The sequence below is a fragment of the Oncorhynchus nerka genome, unplaced genomic scaffold (assembly GCF_034236695.1).
Source record: "Oncorhynchus nerka isolate Pitt River unplaced genomic scaffold, Oner_Uvic_2.0 unplaced_scaffold_755, whole genome shotgun sequence".
NCBI lineage: Eukaryota > Metazoa > Chordata > Actinopteri > Salmoniformes > Salmonidae > Oncorhynchus > Oncorhynchus nerka.
The window spans coordinates 358,438-377,918 of NW_027040456.1; the positions used below are offsets into that span (position 1 = coordinate 358,438).

Genomic DNA, 19,481 nt, shown 5'->3' on the forward strand with positions numbered 1-19,481 from the left:
GTGAAAGGATTTCCTATTCACAAAATCGGCCTCATGGGCACCTGAGGGGCTTTTATCCTTATGTGTGTGCAGTCCACTGCACCAATGACATTGGGGAAACCTGTCACACAAAGTAATGAGTATCCTACTATGTGTTAACAGTTGTCCTGTAATTTGTAGATCCTCTTACCTGCAATCCTATAGAACTCCTCTTTGATGTCACAGAGTCTTCTGTGGCCAGGAAGGAGATGAAGACATCTGCTAATGCTTTGATAGCCAGACACACACTCCTTATTGTGCGGCAAATTGTGGCCTTGTTCAGCTGTTCTGCATCCCCCACTGAGTACAGGAAGGCTCCACTAGCAAAAAAGCGCAAGGCCACACAAACCATTTGCTCCACACTCAGTGCATGGCTCCGTGCAGTGCGGTGCTTAATCCTGGGACCCAGTAGTCTGCATAGATACCTGATGCCATCTGCAGAAAACCTGTATCTTTCATATAGATGGTCATCAGGGAAGGCCAGTGGGTCCAACCGGTCCCTGAAGACCCTTTCTCGCCTGAAGGCTCTCCTCAGCACAAGTGCTTCTTCATCCACCACATCTCGCACGAATGGGCATGCCATTGTCAGAGCAGAAAGGAACACACAATTTTGGGCCTTCATATAGGCTAGTGGCCACACCTGGTGCTGGGGGGGTGGGCAAAAGAGGGCGATGCCTTATAACGATGACTTGGTTGTACTGATTGCTGGGAAAATAAAAAAAACTCAGAAAGATGCCACCGTCCTGTGTGCTCACAATAAGAGCTCATATGTCATGGCTCACTTGACTTTACGAGAATATACCTAATTTTTATTTTGAGCTGTGTCATCTTCTTGGAGCTGGGGGAGGAAAGAAAAATAATGATTAATACATTTGTGTTACAGTTAGCATACAGTGTACATTGAAGGCATATCTCACCTCCCTCTCAAGTTTTTTTATTTCAAGGTCCAGTTTCCTAATTGTCCTCTTTTTTATTTCGGACTCCAGTGCAAGATTTTCCATCTTTTTCTTCTTGTACTGAATGTCTATGTCTGCCAGTTCTATTTGGCGCCGGAGGTGGTTGCCATACAACTTTCTGATAGCTTGTGAGCTCTGTGAACACAATACAATTAGCGCAGCTGGAATTTGGCAGGATGTGGTGTCCTTTTATTAATACGCACTATGTTGCCAGGCTGGTTTTCCCACTGTATAGCATCTGGGTCCTGTAAAAGAAATTAGATTTTTTATTTTGATGAGGACTCCTCACCATTGTAGAGTAAATAGTACTTTCACAGTCTTAACATGATACCTCATGCCTTCTGGAATCCAGAGAGATGGTCTCCTCCTCATCATCGTCTCCATCATGTGCTGTTGCTGCTGCACTGGGGCCTTCACCCTATCACATTTAATCGGATTCATATTGAAGCTAGTAGACAAGACATGCCAGGCCTACAGTATGCCTTTGATGGAGTACTCACTGGATCAGCATCGTCTGGTGCTTGTGCTGGTGGCTCTAACAGGAACACAGTGCTGCCAGGCACTGCAAGGCAATAGGTAAACCAAAGTCAGACAGTCCAAATTGATTCAATATGAATGTGGTTGTATCCCATGTAGAGATGGAAGGACATACCTTGAATGAAGCGGGTGGCATCTTGGGAGGAACCTATGCTCGTCTCTTTCCCCCCAGGGATCCCCTCTAAGACGGGCCTGCCTTTATTTAGCTCCAAGGCCATGTCCTCTGCTGGGGTAAGGTCAGCCTTTGGTGACCCACCACCCGTGCCTTGTCTGTGGGTATTCTTTTTCACTGCTAAAACAGTACAGACAATGTGTGAGCAGGCACCTTCTGGGTACAATATATGCTTGTGCTTTGTTAAATATTAGTCAGGGACCATACCATTCTGCAGAATGTTCTTGTATTTGATTTTGACCTGCTGCCATGTCCGTTTTGGCCCGTTCATGTTTAATCTACACACACACACACACACACACACACACACACACACACACACACACATTTAATGGAGTCACACTGCAAAAAATTACTTGGTATTTTTGTCTTGTTTTCAGTAAAAATATCAAAAAATTTATCATAGCTTTATACAGTGTGATGGAGTTACTTTACACAATTTCACTCATATCTGCAGTGCATTTCAATTAAAAATTTAACCGTTTCATAATTACAGTACAACTGCATTTTTGGAGATGTGAATTAAATATTTGAATTGTAATTGTGATGTTTCAGCGGAGCGGTGAGTGTGTAATTGTGCACTACTTACGCATTCAGGCGGTCTGCAATACGTATGCCTCCATGAGGATTTGTGCTTCCGACGGGGAAAAGTACGCGGCTCTAGTTGCCATGGTAAATCAGTTAATCTGTGATCTGTGGCGGGGTCTATTTGAGTGAGCCGTGAGCACGTACCTATCCAGGATTGGTTTCACCTGGCTTAATGAATCCGTGTCTGCTCATCCTGGCTTGGTCTTTGTGCAACCAATTAAGCCTGGACGCACATGTTTTGGCTTCATTGAGCTCAGCTGAGTCATTTATCCCGGATGTCTTAATTCTACTTTTGTGCAACAGGCCCCAGTTGTTTACGTTGGCATTTCACTGTTAGTGTCGACCAGTTGTTTACGTTGGCATTTCACTGTTAGTCTAGACCAGTTGTTTACGTTGGCATTTCACTGTTAGTGTCGACCAGTTGTTTACGTTGGCATTACACTGTTAGTCTAGACCAGTTGTTTACGTTGGCATTTCACTGTTAGTCTAGACCAGTTGTTTACGTTGGCATTACACTGTTAGTCTAGACCAGTTGTTTACGTTGGCATTTCACTGTTAGTCTAGACCAGTTGTTTACGTTGGCATTTCACTGTTAGTGTCGACCAGTTGTTTACGTTGGCATTACACTGTTAGTCTAGACCAGTTGTTTACGTTGGCATTTCACTGTTAGTGTCGACCAGTTGTTTACGTTGGCATTTCACTGTTAGTCTCGACCAGTTGTTTACGTTGGCATTTCACTGTTAGTCTAGACCAGTTGTTTACGTTGGCATTTCACTGTTAGTCTACACCAGTTGTTTACGTTGGCATTTCACTGTTAGTCTACACCAGTTGTTTCGTTGGCATTTCTACACCAGTTGTTTACGTTGGCATTTCACTGTTAGTGTCGACCAGTTGTTTACGTTGGCATTACACTGTTAGTCTCGACCAGTTGTTTACGTTGGCATTTCACCAGTTGTTTTTACGTTGGCATTTCACTGTTAGTCTACACCAGTTGTTTACGTTGACCAGTTGTTTTCACACTGTTAGTCTCACCAGTTGTTTACGTTGGCATTTCAGTGTCGACCAGTTGTTCACTGTTAGTCTAGACCAGTTGTTTACGTTGGCATTTCACTGTTAGTCTAGACCAGTTGTTTACGTTGGCATTTCACTGTTAGTCTACACCAGTTGTTTACCATTTCACTGTTTCTACACCGTTGGCATTTCACTGTTAGTGTCGACCAGTTGTTTACGTTGGCATTACACTGTTAGTCTAGACCAGTTGTTTACGTTGGCATTACACTGTTAGTCTCGACCAGTTGTTTACGTTGGCATTTCACTGTTAGTGTCGACCAGTTGTTTACGTTGGCATTTCACTGTTAGTCTAGACCAGTTGTTTACGTTGGCATTTCACTGTTAGTGTCGACCAGTTGTTTACGTTGGCATTTCACTGTTAGTCTACACCAGTTGTTTACGTTGGCATTTCACTGTTAGTCTAGACCTGGGGCCTGTTGCACAAAAGTAGAATTAAGACATCCGGGATAAATTACTCAGCTGAGCTCAATGAAGCCAAAACATGTGCGTCCAGGCTTAATTGGTTGCACAAAGACCAAGCCAGGATGAGCAGACACGGATTCATTAAGCCAGGTGAAACCAATCCTGGATAGGTACGTGCTCACGGCTCACTCAAATAGACCCCGCCACAGATCACAGATTAACTGATTTACCATGGCAACTAGAGCCGCGTACTTTTCCCCGTCGGAAGCACAAATCCTCATGGAGGCATACGAGGAGGTAAAAGATATAATTAAGAAGAAAGGCAACACCGCCACAGTGATAAAGCAAAGAGAAAAAGCGTGGCAAAGTATTGCAGACCGCCTGAATGCGTAAGTAGTGCACAATTACACACTCACCGCTCCGCTGAAACATCACAATTACAATTCAAATATTTAATTCACATCTCCAAAAATGCAGTTGTACTGTAATTATGAAACGGTTAAATTTTTAATTGAAATGCACTGCAGATATGAGTGAAATTGTGTAAAGTAACTCCATCACACTGTATAAAGCTATGATAAATTTTTTGATATTTTTACTGAAAACAAGACAAAAATACCAAGTAATTTTTTGCAGTGTGACTCCATTAAATGTGTGTGTGTGTGTGTGTGTGTGTGTAGATTAAACATGAACGGGCCAAAACGGACATGGCAGCAGGTCAAAATCAAATACAAGAACATTCTGCAGAATGGTATGGTCCCTGACTAATATTTAACAAAGCACAAGCATATATTGTACCCAGAAGGTGCCTGCTCACACATTGTCTGTACTGTTTTAGCAGTGAAAAAGAATACCCACAGACAAGGCACGGGTGGTGGGTCACCAAAGGCTGACCTTACCCCAGCAGAGGACATGGCCTTGGAGCTAAATAAAGGCAGGCCCGTCTTAGAGGGGATCCCTGGGGGGAAAGAGACGAGCATAGGTTCCTCCCAAGATGCCACCCGCTTCATTCAAGGTATGTCCTTCCATCTCTACATGGGATACAACCACATTCATATTGAATCAATTTGGACTGTCTGACTTTGGTTTACCTATTGCCTTGCAGTGCCTGGCAGCACTGTGTTCCTGTTAGAGCCACCAGCACAAGCACCAGACGATGCTGATCCAGTGAGTACTCCATCAAAGGCATACTGTAGGCCTGGCATGTCTTGTCTACTAGCTTCAATATGAATCCGATTAAATGTGATAGGGTGAAGGCCCCAGTGCAGCAGCAACAGCACATGATGGAGACGATGATGAGGAGGAGACCATCTCTCTGGATTCCAGAAGGCATGAGGTATCATGTTAAGACTGTGAAAGTACTATTTACTCTACAATGGTGAGGAGTCCTCATCAAAATCAAAAATCTAATTTCTTTTACAGGACCCAGATGCTATACAGTGGGAAAACCAGCCTGGCAACATAGTGCGTATTAATAAAAGGACACCACATCCTGCCAAATTCCAGCTGCGCTAATTGTATTGTGTTCACAGAGCTCACAAGCTATCAGAAAGTTGTATGGCAACCACCTCCGGCGCCAAATAGAACTGGCAGACATAGACATTCAGTACAAGAAGAAAAAGATGGAAAATCTTGCACTGGAGTCCGAAATAAAAAGAGGACAATTAGGAAACTGGACCTTGAAATAAAAAACTTGAGAGGGAGGTGAGATATGCCTTCAATGTACACTGTATGCTAACTGTAACACAAATGTATTAATCATTATTTTTTTTTCCTCCCCCAGCTCCAAGAAGATGACACAGCTCAAAATAAAAATTAGGTATATTCTCGTAAAGTCAAGTGAGCCATGACATATGAGCTCTTATTGTGAGCACACAGGACGGTGGCATCTTTCTAAGGTTTTTTTTTATTTTCCCAGCAATCAGTACAACCAAGTCATCGTTATAAGGCATCGCCCTCTTTTGCCCACCCCCCAGCACCAGGTGTGGCCACTAGCCTATATGAAGGCCCAAAATTGTGTGTTCCTTTCTGCTCTGACAATGGCATGCCCATTCGTGCGAGATGTGGTGGATGAAGAAGCACTTGTGCTGAGGAGAGCCTTCAGGCGAGAAAGGGTCTTCAGGGACCGGTTGGACCCACTGGCCTTCCCTGATGACCATCTATATGAAAGATACAGGTTTTCTGCAGATGGCATCAGGTATCTATGCAGACTACTGGGTCCCAGGATTAAGCACCGCACTGCACGGAGCCATGCACTGAGTGTGGAGCAAATGGTTTGTGTGGCCTTGCGCTTTTTTGCTAGTGGAGCCTTCCTGTACTCAGTGGGGGATGCAGAACAGCTGAACAAGGCCACAATTTGCCGCACAATAAGGAGTGTGTGTCTGGCTATCAAAGCATTAGCAGATGTCTTCATCTCCTTCCCTGGCCACAGAAGACTCTGTGACATCAAAGAGGAGTTCTATAGGATTGCAGGTAAGAGGATCTACAAATTACAGGACAACTGTTAACACATAGTAGGATACTCATTACTTTGTGTGACAGGTTTCCCAATGTCATTGGTGCAGTGGACTGCACACACATAAGGATAAAAGCCCCTCAGGTGCCCATGAGGCCGATTTTGTGAATAGGAAATCCTTTCACAGCATTAATGTTCAGGTGAACATAACTTTTTGATATTGTCCATTGACGAACACTCTGCATTGCCAGTGATGTGCATTGATTGGTGTAATATTCCTCATCTTATGATTTCAGATGGTCTGCAATGCTGACTGTGTGATCAGCAATGTTGTGGCAAAATGGCCTGGCTCAGTCCATGACTCCAGAATCTTTCGGGCCTCTGAAATCTATCAGTGCCTATCACAAGGTAAGCCACACAACCCCTATTTATAACCATCATGGCTGTGTCAAGAATATCACTGTGTTTATGAGGTAGTAATGATGAGATTTTGTGTTGACAGGTGAATTCTCTGGTGTGTTGCTGGGAGACAGGGGGTATGGCTGCCAGCCTTTTCTCCTGACACCTTTCACAGACCCCCAGGAAGCACAGCAGGCCTACAACCATGCCCATGCCAGGACCAGGGCCAGAGTTGAAATGACCTTTGGCCTCCTGAAGGCACGCTTTCACTGCCTTCACAAATTAAGGGTCAGCCCTGTTAGGGCATGTGATATTACTGTGGCTTGTGCTGTCCTCCACAATGTGGCCTGCCTGAGGAAGGAGAGGGCCCCCAGAGTGCCACCAGCCATGGACTGGGACAATCCGGCAATCTTCCCTGATGACGACAGTGGTCGGCTGCTGAGGGACCAATATGTGTTGAATTATTTTAGTTAGTATGTGTGCTTTCAATTTTGGTTAAATATGTCCTGCGGTGGCAGAGGAATTTGGGTTTTTTTGGGTTCGTTTTTTGACGAATTTGGCCTCTTATGATGTTTGTGCGGTATACTGTGTGTAATACAAGGCTGCAGGGAGGCTACTGCATCCATTCATTTGTCTGTTCAGTTGATGTGTATGGATTTGTCCTGCATTTATTTTAGTGTGCAGACATGCAGGGTGTGTTATATACAGACCTTTGAATGTGTATGTATCATTTTGTATAATATGCTTGGATTCTGTGCTTTCCATCTTGTAGAGTCACTGTGACTTCAGTTTCGAAAGGAGCTGATGGTTTACCTACTTTGTTTTGTCCTTATTCAATAAAGGAACATAATGTTACACATTGTGTTTTTATATTCATATGGAATGTGTATTTGTTTATATGACAGAGTACTAGGGCCACACTGAAGAAAAATGATAAAGTCATACATTTATGAGGCTGGTTCTTTCTGCAGAAAAGCTACATATTGTTTTTACAGTTTTGATACTTATGACAATGTGATACTTAATATTCTGGCACATCAGCATGTCTTTGTTTATGAAACCATACTGAAGTACAATTTCACGAAATGCCCCACATCTGTCATTTTAACAACTGTCCTCCTTTAAAACAACTGGTTACAATATTATGACTTGTGTTTTTTCCCTCTGTGGCCCTAATATTCTATCATTTTATATATAGCCTTATAGTCTATGGGAAACTGTAAATTATCTAATGATAGCAACATCATCTAAAAATCATTTTTATCCAAAATCATTGAAATTAATGATCACAAACGTTTAAATAATAACAGTGGGTCTAGTTATATGTGATAACAATGTATAGTGAGCAGTGAAATAACTATTGGTTTCCATTTGTGGTGACTGCTGACTGACATTAGGGATGATATTAAATAGATCCTGGAATTTAGCCTGGTCTGGAGCAGGCTAGCTCCACAGAATAAATCTCCATGGTAATTTATACCATAACATATCCTCCTGCCCCCTATCCATCTTTAGTGCAACCGGATTACGGATCAATTGAGCCAGGATCACCAAGATATCCTGGCTTAATCCCTTATCCTAGTTTTGTGCAACAGGCCCCAGGTGTGTATTTACCTCAGTGTGTATTTACCTCAGTGTGTATTTACCTCAGTGTGTATTTACCTCAGTGTGTATTTACCTCAGTGTGTATTTACCTCAGTGTGTATTTACCTCAGTGTGTATTTACCTCAGTGTGTATTTACCTCAGTGTGTATTTACCTCAGTGTGTATTTACCCCTCAGTGTGTATTTACCTCAGTGTGTATTTACCTCAGTGTGTATTTACCTCAGTGTGTATTTACCTCAGTGTGTATTTACCTCAGTGTGTATTTACCTCAGTGTGTATTTACCTCAGTGTGTATTTACCTCAGTGTGTATTTACCTCAGTGTGTATTTACCTCAGTGTGTATTTACCTCAGTGTGTATTTACCTCAGTGTGTATTTACCTCAGTGTGTATTTACCTCAGTGTGTATTTACCTCAGTGTGTATTTACCTCAGTGTGTATTTACCTCAGTGTGTATTTACCTCAGTGTGTATTTACCTCAGTGTGTATTTACCTCAGTGTGTATTTACCCCTCAGTGTGTATTTACCTCCATTTTCAGTGTGTATTTACCTCAGTGTGTATTTACCTCAGTGTGTATTTACCTCAGTGTGTATTTACCTCAGTGTGTATTTACCTCAGTGTGTATTTACCTCAGTGTGTATTTACCTCAGTGTGTATTTACCTCAGTGTGTATTTACCTCAGTGTATTTACCTCAGTGTGTATTTACCTCAGTGTGTATTTACCTCAGTGTGTATTTACCTCAGTGTGTATTTACCTCAGTGTGTTTCTCAGTGTGTATTTACCTCAGTGTGTATTTACCTCAGTGTGTATTTACCTCAGTGTGTATTTACCTCCACATGATCAGGTAACGCCTTGCTTTTCAACTGTGTGTTTGCTGGTTTTATTGGACAGATAGAGAACAGTAGAGGAGCTCCATTCAGATGACAGGGAATCTTCCAACCAGGGTTTCTGAAAGTTATGGGACATGGACAGCCCTAACCTCACCAGAACATAAAGTCGACAGGTTTCTGAAAGTTATGGGACATGGACAGCCCTAACCTCACCAGAACATAAAGTCGACAGGTTTCTGAAAGTTATGGGACATGGACAGCCCTAACCTCACCAGAACATAAAGTCGACAGGTTTCTGAAAGTTATGGGACATGGACAGCCCCAACCTCACCAGAACATAAAGTCGACAGGTTTCTGAAAGTTATGGGACATGGACAGCCCTAACCTCACCAGAACATAAAGTCGACAGGTTTCTGAAAGTTATGGGACATGGACAGCCCTAACCTCACCAGAACATAAAGTCGACAGGTTTCTGAAAGTTATGGGACATGGACAGCCCTAACCTCACCAGAACATAAAGTCGACAGGTTTCTGAAAGTTATGGGACATGGACAACCCTAACCTCACCAGAACATAAAGTCGACAGGTTTCTGAAAGTTATGGGACATGGACAACCCTAACCTCACCAGAACATAAAGTAGACAGGTTTCTGAAAGTTATGGGACATGGACAACCCTAACCTCACCAGAACATAAAGTCGACAGGTTTCTGAAAGTTATGGGACATGGACAACCCTAACCTCACCAGAACATAAAGTCGACAGGTTTCTGAAAGTTATGGGACATGGACAGCCCTAACCTCACCAGAACATAAAGTCGACAGGTTTCTGAAAGTTATGGGACATGGACAGCCCTAACCTCACCAGAACATAAAGTCGACAGGTTTCTGGAAAGTTATGGGACATGGACAGCCCTAACCTCACCAGAACATAAAGTCGACAGGTTTCTGAAAGTTATGGGACATGGACAGCCCTAACCTCACCAGAACATAAAGTCGACAGGTTTCTGAAAGTTATGGGACATGGACAGCCCTAACCTCACCAGAACATAAAGTCGACAGGTTTCTGAAAGTTATGGGACATGGACAGCCCTAACCTCACCAGAACATAAAGTCGACAGGTTTCTGAAAGTTATGGGACATGGACAGCCCTAACCTCACCAGAACATAAAGTCGACAGGTATCTGAAAGTTATGGGACATGGACAGCCCTAACCTCACCAGAACATAAAGTCGACAGGTTTCTCGTTACGGATACATTTCACTCTAGTTCAACATGCGATCCAATGAACTCTGCACATGCATGTAATCCTGGGTACATACATGTAATCCTGGACACATACATGTAATCCTGGGCACATACATGTAATCCTGGGCACATACATGTAATCCTGGGTACATACATGTAATCCTGGGTACATACATGTAATCCTGGACACATACATGTAATCCTGGGCACATACATGTAATCCTGAGCACATACATGTAATCCTGGGTACATACATGTAATCCTGGGCACATACATGTAATCCTGGACACATACATGTAATCCTGGTGCACATACATGTAATCCTGGGCACATACATACAGTTATAACTCCCTCTACAGAAGAGCATCTAGTAAGACGAGTTACTCAGTGAAATATTACTGCACTGTTGAAGCGAGGAACACAAGCATTTCCCTACACCCGCAATACCATCTGATAAATATGTGTATGTGACCAATAACATCTGTTAAATATGGACCAATAAACATCTGTTAAATATGTGTATGTGACCAATAACATTTATTAAATATGGACCAATAACATCTGTTAAATATGGACCAATAACATCTGTTAAATATGGACCAATAGCATCTGTTAAATATGTACCAATACCATCTGATAAATATGTGTATGTGACCAATAACATCTGTTAAATATGGACCAATAAACATCTGTTAAATATGTGTATGTGACCAATAACATTTATTAAATATGGACCAATAACATCTGTTAAATATGGACCAATAACATCTGTTAAATATGGACCAATAGCATCTGTTAAATATGTACCAATACCATCTGATAAATATGTGTATGTGACCAATAACATCTGTTAAATATGTACCAATAACATATGTTAAATATGTGTATGTGACCAATAACATCTGCTAAATATGGACCAATAACATCTGTTAAATATGGACCAATAACATATGTTAAATATGTGTATGTGACCAATAACATCTGTTAAATATGGACCAATAACATCTGCTAAATATGGACCAATAACATCTGCTAAATATGGACCAATAACATCTGTTAAATATGGACCAATAACATCTGTTAAATATGTGTATGTGACCAATAACATCTGTTAAATATGTGTATGTGACCAATAACATCTGTTAAATATGGACCAATAACATATGTTAAATATGTGTATGTGACCAATAACATCTGCTAAATATGGACCAATAACATCTGCTAAATATGGACCAATAACATCTGTTAAATATGTGTATGTGACCAATAACATCTGCTAAATATGGACCAATAACATCTGTTAAATATGGACCAATAACTTCTGTTAAATATGGACCAATAACATATGTTAAATATGTGTATGTGACCAATAACATCTGCTAAATATGGACCAATAACATCTGCTAAATATGGACCAATAACATCTGTTAAATATGGACCAATAACATCTGCTAAATATGGACCAATACCATCTGATAAATATGGACCAATAACATCTGATAAATATGGACCAATAACATCTGACAAATATGTGTATGTGACCAATAACATCTGTTAAATATGGACCAATAACATCTGCTAAATATGGACCAATAACATATGTTAAATATGGACCAATAACATCTGCTAAATATGGACCAATAACATATGTTAAATATGGACCAATAACATCTGCTAAATATGGACCAATAACATCTGTTAAATATGGACCAATAACATCTGTTAAATATGTGTATGTGACCAATAACATCTGCTAAATATGGACCAATAACATCTGTTAAATATGGACCAATAACATCTGTTAAATATGTGTATGTGACCAATAACATCTGCTAAATATGGACCAATAACATCTGTTAAATATGTGTATGGACCAATAACATCTGTTAAATATGTGTATGGACCAATAACATCTGTTAAATATGTGTATGGACCAATAACATCTGTTAAATATGTGTATGGACCAATAACATCTGATAAATATGTGTATGTGACCAATAACATCTGATAAATATGTGTATGTGACCAATACCATCTGATAAATATGTGTATGGAACAATTTGATTTGACTAGAATACTCAGGATCTCAGTTCCTGTCAAAACACTTGATTAAGAACTACATGGACATATACCATAGTTATACCATATTTATGATAAACACAAACATCTTACAACTCACATATGAGTGTCTACTAAGACTTGAGAATAAATATAAATTATATAAATTCTAATGTTGTTATAAAACACAGCTTGTTATTATGTTGTTGTGTGGTCCCCCGGGGCAGCAGGTGGCGCTGTGGAATATCTAAGGAACCCTAAGGGCCTCCAGGCAGTGTGTGGAGCGCAGGAAGCGAGGATAAGAGTCTTTGGCCATCAGGTGGTAGACGTGTTGTTGGGCCTCGTGGAATGTGTCGCCTGCAGGCTCCTCCATCACTCTCAGTAGAGCCTCCCTGGTCTCAGCATCCAGGTTCACCTGGCAACAACACACACAATGTTCAGACAACGCCTGTACAACGTTCACTAGCATCCTGTCCAGGGGTGTACTTTACATCGAGCTTCCTTATGCTACAGAAATAAAATATGAGAAATGGGCTGGACTGTTCTGGCTCAGACAAGGCTTACTTACTTCTACAACATTCACACAACATCTATACAACGTCTGTAAAATGTATATACAATATTTAGACAGCATCTACACAACACTCCACCTACCTCCTGTGGTGAACCAGGGTTGATGTACTGGCAGTACATAGACTGGGCCTTGGCCCCCTGCTGCCATGGGGGGGTAACCCTGTACTCCTCACAGGCCAACCAGAACTGCAGGTTCTCCTCACTGAACTCAGACTGCAGGAACCAGAGGAAAGCTTTCTGGCCAACTGGTAGAAGGGGGGCATTTCAACAAGTCAAACTATATATTGCCACGGAAACGTATCAGTGTAATTAGAGAGAAGAGAAGGGGGGAGAGAAAGAGAGAAGAGGCAGAGAGAGGGGGAGAGAGAAGAGGGAGAAAGCGAATAAGAGATAGGGAGGGAGAGTGAAGAGAGAGAGGGAGTGAAAAGAAGGAGAGAGAAGAGAGAGGGACAAAGATGAGAGCGGGAGAGAAAGGGAAGAGAGATAGAAGAGAGGAAAAAAGAAGAGTGATAGAAGAGAGAGGGGGACAAAGAAGAGAGAGAGAGAAGAGATGGACTAGATCTTACTCTTGCAGTTGAGTAGAGACTCCAGATCCTGAAGAGTCCTGTCCTCCTGGACCCTTTAGAACAGGCATGAGGTTATAGAGAAAGAGATTAGGGAGAAGCTCTGATGTCAGCTAAACAACCCACAGTTCCTGACGTAACTCAAGACTGCAGTAGCTCACTGGTGTAGAATGGTGGACAGACAGACAGACAGACAGACAGACAGACAGGCAGACAGACAGACAGACAGACAGACAGACAGACAGACAGACAGACAGACAGACAGACAGACAGACAGGCAGGCAGACAGGCAGACAGACAGACAGACAGACAGACAGACAGACAGACAGACAGACAGACAGACAGACAGACAGACAGACAGAGAGACAGACAGACAGACAGACACACAGACAGACAGACAGACACACAGACAGACTGACAGAGACAGACAGACAGACACACAGACAGACAGGTTACCTGTGTTTGTGATGTGTCCACTCCTGTTTGTCAGCCAGGTGACTCAACTTCACCCGCATCCCCTTTGCTCTGGAACACACACACACACATTTAGTTTGTGCTCTATATCTAAAAATCGAATCACATTAACCTTCTCCTTCAACAAAACACATCAACCTTCTCCTTCAACAAAACACATCAACCTTCTCCTTCAACAAAACACATCAACCTCCTTCAACAAAACACATCAACCTCCTTCAACAAAACACATCAACCTCCTTCAACAAAACACATCAACCTCCTTCAACAAAACACACTGGTCTCTCTTTAGAAACTATGATGCATCCTCACACACTACACAATACATACTACACAATACACACTACACAATACATACTACACAATACATACTACACAATACATACTACACAATACATACTACACAATACATACTACACACTACATACTACACAATACATACTACTACACACTACATACTACACAATACATACTACACAATACATACTACACAATACATACTACTACACACTACATACTACACAATACATACTACACACTACATACTACACACTACACACTACATACTACACAATACATACTACACACTACATACTACACAATACATACTACACACTACATACTACTACATTACATTTTACATTTACATTTAAGTCATTTAGCAGACGCTCTTATCCAGAGCGACTTACAAATTGGTGCGTTCACCTTAAGACATCCAGTGGAACAGCCACTTTACAATAGTGCATCTAAATCTTTTAAGGGGGTGAGAAGGATTACTTTATCCTATCCTAGGTATTCCTTAAAGAGGTGGGGTTTCAGGTGTCTCCGGAAGGTGGTGATTGACTCCGCTGTCCTGGCGTCGTGAGGGAGTTTGTTCCACCATTGGGGGGCCAGAGCAGCGAACAGTTTTGACTGGGCTGCGCGGGAACTGTACTTCCTCAGTGGTAGGGAGGCGAGCAGGCCAGAGGTGGATGAACGCAGTGCCCTTGTTTGGGTGTAGGGCCTGATCAGAGCCTGGAGGTACTGAGGTGCCGTTCCCCTCACAGCTGCGTAGGCAAGCACCATGGTCTTGTAGCGGATGCGAGCTTCAACTGGAAGCCAGTGGAGAGAGCGGAGGAGCGGGGTGACGTGAGAGAACTTGGGAAGGTTGAACACCAGACGGGCTGCGGCGTTCTGGATGAGTTGTAGGGGTTTAATGGCACAGGCAGGGAGCCCAGCCAACAGCGAGTTGCAGTAATCCAGACGGGAGATGACAAGTGCCTGGATTAGGACCTGCGCCGCTTCCTGTGTGAGGCAGGGTCGTACTCTGCGGATGTTGTAGAGCATGAACCTACAGGAACGGGCCACCGCCTTGATGTTAGTTGAGAACGACAGGGTGTTGTCCAGGATCACGCCAAGGTTCTTAGCGCTCTGGGAGGAGGACACAATGGAGTTGTCAACCGTGATGGCGAGATCATGGAACGGGCAGTCCTTCCCCGGGAGGAAGAGCAGCTCCGTCTTGCCGAGGTTCAGCTTGAGGTGGTGATCCGTCATCCACACTGATATGTCTGCCAGACATGCAGAGATGCGATTCGCCACCTGGTCATCAGAAGGGGGAAAGGAGAAGATTAATTGTGTGTCGTCTGCATAGCAATGATAGGAGAGACCATGTGAGGTTATGACAGAGCCAAGTGACTTGGTGTATAGCGAGAATAGGAGAGGGCCTAGAACAGAGCCCTGGGGGACGCCAGTGGTGAGAGCGCGTGGTGAGGAGACAGATTCTCGCCACGCCACCTGGTAGGAGCGACCTGTCAGGTAGGACGCAATCCAAGATCTGATGGTTCACAGTATCGAAGGCAGCCGATAGGTCTAGAAGGATGAGAGCAGAGGAGAGAGAGTTAGCTTTAGCAGTGCGGAGCGCCTCCGTGATACAGAGAAGAGCAGTCTCAGTTGAATGACTAGTCTTGAAACCTGACTGATTTGGATCAAGAAGGTCATTCTGAGAGAGATAGCGGGAGAGCTGGCCAAGGACGGCACGTTCAAGAGTTTTGGAGAGAAAAGAAAGAAGGGATACTGGTCTGTAGTTGTTGACATCGGAGGGATCGAGTGTAGGTTTTTTCAGAAGGGGTGCAACTCTCGCTCTCTTGAAGACGGAAGGGGACGTAGCCAGCGGTCAGGGATGAGTTGATGAGCGAGGTGAGGTAAGGAGGAAGGTCTCCGGAAATGGTCTGGAGAAGAGAGGAGGGGATAGGGTCAAGCGGGCAGGTTGTTGGGCGGCCGGCCATCACAAGACGCGAGATTTCATCTGGAGAGAGGGGAGAAAGAGGTCAGAGCACAGGGTAGGGCAGTGTGAGCAGAACCAGCGGTGTCGTTTGACTTAGCAAACGAGGATCGGATGTCGTCGACCTTCTTTTCAACATGGTTGACGAAGTCATCTGCAGAGAGGGAGGAGGGGGAGGGGGAGGAGGATTCAGGAGGAGGAGAAGGTGGCAAAGAGCTTCCTAGGGTTAGAGGCAGATGCTTGGAATTTAGAGTGGTAGAAAGTGGCTTTAGCAGCAGAGACAGAAGAGGAAAATGTAGAGAGGAGGGAGTGAAAGGATGCCAGGTCCGCAGGGAGGCGAGTTTTCCTCCATTTCCGCTCGGCTGCCCGGAGCCCTGTTCTGTGAGCTCGCAATGAGTCGTCGAGCCACGGAGGCGGGAGGGGAGGACCGAGCCGGCCTGGAGGATAGGGGACATAGAGAGTCAAAGGATGCAGAAAGGGAGGAGAGGAGGGTTGAGGAGGCAGAATCAGGAGATAGGTTGGAGAAGGTTTGAGCAGAGGGAAGAGATGATAGGATGGAAGAGGAGAGAGTAGCGGGGAGAGAGAGCGAAGGTTGGGACGGCGCGATACCATCCGAGTAGGGGCAGTGTGGGAAGTGTTGGATGAGAGCGAGAGGGAAAAGGATACAAGGTAGTGGTCGGAGACTTGGAGGGGAGTTGCAGTGAGGTTAGTGGAAGAACAGCATCTAGTAAAGATGAGGTCGAGCGTATTTCCTGCCTTGTGAGTAGGGGGGGAAGGTGAGAGGGTGAGGTCAAAAGAGGAGAGGAGTGGAAAGAAGGAGGCAGAGAGGAATGAGTCAAAGGTAGGCGTGGGGAGGTTAAAGTCGCCCAGAACTGTGAGAGGTGAGCCGTCCTCAGGAAAGGAGCTTATCAAGGCATCAAGCTCATTGATGAACTCTCCGAGGGAACCTGGAGGGCGATAAATGATAAGGATGTTAAGCTTGAAAGGGCTGGTAACTGTGACAGCATGGAATTCAAAGGAGGCGATAGACAGATGGGTAAGGGGAGAAAGAGAGAATGACCACTTGGGAGAGATGAGGATCCCGGTGCCACCACCCCGCACTACACTACACAATACATACTACACAATACATACTACTACACACTACATACTACACACTACATACTACACAATACATATTACACACTACATACTACACAATACATACTACACACTACATACTACTACACACTACATACTACACACTACATACTACACACTACATACTACACAATACATATTACACACTACATACTACACAATACATACTACACAATACATATTACACACTACATACTACACAATACATACTACACACTACATACTACTACACACTACATACTACACACTACATACTACACACTACATACTACACAATACATATTACACACTACATACTACACACTACATATTACACACTACATACTACACAATACATACTACACACTACATACTACATACCAAGGGAGGACGGCTCATAATAATGGCCGGAATGGAGTAAATGGACTGGCATCCAACCATGTGTCTGATGTATTTGATACCATTCCACTAGTTCTGCTCCAGTCATTACCATGAGCCCCATCCTCCCCAGTTATGGTGCCACCAACCTCCTGTGCTACACATTTCATACTACACACTACACACTACATACAGTACTACATACTACACACTACATACAGTACTACATACTACACACTACATACAGTACTACATACTACACACTACATACAGTACTACATACCACACACTACATACAGTACTACATACTACACACTACATACAGTACTACATACTACACACTACATACAGTACTACATACTACACACTACATACAGTACTACATACTACACACTACATACAGTACTACATACTACACACTACATACAGTACTACATACTACGCACTACATACAGTACTACATACTACACACTACATACAGTACTACATACTTCCATACTCACTTCTCCAAGCATGACGAGGGAAGGGAGGACAGTCCTTTACACATTTTAGCACGTGGGAAGGAAATTAACGAAACAAACAAAACATGTGAAACCAGCTGTTGTATTCTGATGTGTGCTCCTTCCTGTTCTGTTCTGTGCTCCTTCCTGTTCTGTGTCTCTGCTCCTTCCTGTTCTGTGTCTCTGCACAAACTAACCCCCTACAGTGTATCAGTCCCTTTAATATACCTGCTTATCACACATGTTAATCTACCACACATCTGAGAACAGAATGAGGGAGGAGGATGGACGGGTGGATGGGGGAGAGATGGATGGATGGGGAGAGATGGAGGGATGGGGGAGAGATGGAGGGATGTATGGGGGAGAGATGGAGGGTAATGTAAGAGAGGAGGTGTACGTGTGCACCGACAACACCTGGCCGTTAATGTACCGGAACCGTTAACACCGGGAAAAGAAAGACGGGCCAGCACACACAATGAGGTAATCAGGAGACAGTGTGTGTGTGTGTGTGTGTGTGCCAGAGATCGAATGGCCAGTCTGTCAGCATGTGCGTTCTCACTTCTCAGCCAACCAGTCAGTGTGATGGGAAAAGTCCATTCACCAGAGAGAGGGGTGATGACAGACGAACAGGTGATACACTGGCCTCACCACTCCAACTATGGAAAGTGTGTGCGTGTGTGCATGCGTGTGTGTGTGTGTGCATGCGTGCGTGTGTGTGTGCGTGCGTGTGCATGCGTGCCTGCGTGTGTGTGTGTGCGTGCGTGCATGCGTGTGTGTGTGTGTGTGCGTGCATGTGTGTGCATGCGTGTGTCTGTGGGTGTGTGTGTGCGTGCGGCTTGGTTTGTGGGGAGATTTCCCACTTCCCCATGATGACAAAGGCTATTTTAAGTTTAGGGGTTCGGGTTAGAATTAGGGTAACGGGTTAGTGGGGTAGGTTTAGGGTTAGGTTTTGGGTTAGGGGGTAGGAGTTAGGAGTTAGTGGTTAGGGGTTAGGGTTTTGGGTTAGGAGTTAGGTTTAGGGGTTAGGAGTTAGTGGTTAGGGGTTAGGGGTTAGGGTTTTGGGTTAGGAGTTAGGTTTTGGGTTAGGAGTTAGGAGTTAGTGGTTAGGGTTTTGGGTTAGGAGTTAGGGTTTTGGGTTAGGGGTTAGGAGTTAGGTTTATGGTTTATGGTTAGGTTTTGGGTTAGGGGTTAGGGTTTTGGGTTAGGGTTTAGGGTTAGGAGTCAGGTTTTGGGTTAGGAGTTAGGGGTTAGGAGTTAGGGGTTAGGAGTTAGGGTTAG

At 43.7% G+C, this 19,481-nt stretch overlaps 1 protein-coding gene and 3 long non-coding RNA genes across 4 annotated transcripts; 1 reads left to right on the forward strand and 3 right to left on the reverse strand.

Moving 5' to 3' along the window:
- Positions 1-61: 61 nt before the first annotated feature.
- Positions 62-1,236, reverse strand: LOC135571131 (uncharacterized). Its single transcript, XR_010463651.1, has 3 exons — positions 936-1,236; positions 821-856; positions 62-723 (listed from the first exon to the last, which is right to left on the reverse strand). It is a non-coding gene; the product is annotated as an uncharacterized LOC135571131 (long non-coding RNA).
- A 237-nt stretch (positions 1,237-1,473) lies between these two features.
- Positions 1,474-2,724, reverse strand: LOC135571129 (uncharacterized). Its single transcript, XR_010463650.1, has 3 exons — positions 1,891-2,724; positions 1,627-1,803; positions 1,474-1,536 (listed from the first exon to the last, which is right to left on the reverse strand). It is a non-coding gene; the product is annotated as an uncharacterized LOC135571129 (long non-coding RNA).
- A 1,005-nt stretch (positions 2,725-3,729) lies between these two features.
- LOC135571125 (uncharacterized) lies at positions 3,730-6,594 on the forward strand. The gene is made up of 5 exons (XR_010463649.1): positions 3,730-4,495; positions 4,583-4,759; positions 4,850-5,448; positions 5,528-6,216; positions 6,496-6,594. It is a non-coding gene; the product is annotated as an uncharacterized LOC135571125 (long non-coding RNA).
- A 5,816-nt stretch (positions 6,595-12,410) lies between these two features.
- On the reverse strand, positions 12,411-18,358 carry LOC135571127 (regulator of G-protein signaling 4-like). The gene is made up of 5 exons (XM_065016926.1): positions 18,207-18,358; positions 13,929-13,997; positions 13,476-13,528; positions 12,991-13,154; positions 12,411-12,751 (listed from the first exon to the last, which is right to left on the reverse strand). Exons 1-5 carry the CDS (start codon positions 18,248-18,250, stop codon positions 12,584-12,586), a joined length of 498 nt encoding a protein of 165 aa, XP_064872998.1. The 5' UTR covers positions 18,251-18,358; the 3' UTR covers positions 12,411-12,583.
- Between the last annotated feature and the right edge of the window lie 1,123 nt (positions 18,359-19,481).

What these genes read in the sequence shown, in the direction of transcription:
- LOC135571127 (XM_065016926.1), bottom strand. Translation starts at nt 18,250, where the DNA reads ATGTGTAAAGGACTGTCCTCCCTTCCCTCGTCATGCTTGGAGAA. An exon ending in CCCTCGTCATGCTTGGAGAA is followed by an intron (nt 13,998 to 18,206) that starts GTGAGTATGGAA and finishes TGTGTGTTCCAG; the next exon opens with AGCAAAGGGGATGCGGGTGA. An exon ending in ACCCTGGTTCACCACAGGAG is followed by an intron (nt 12,752 to 12,990) that starts GTAGGTGGAGTG and finishes TGTTGTTGCCAG; the next exon opens with GTGAACCTGGATGCTGAGAC.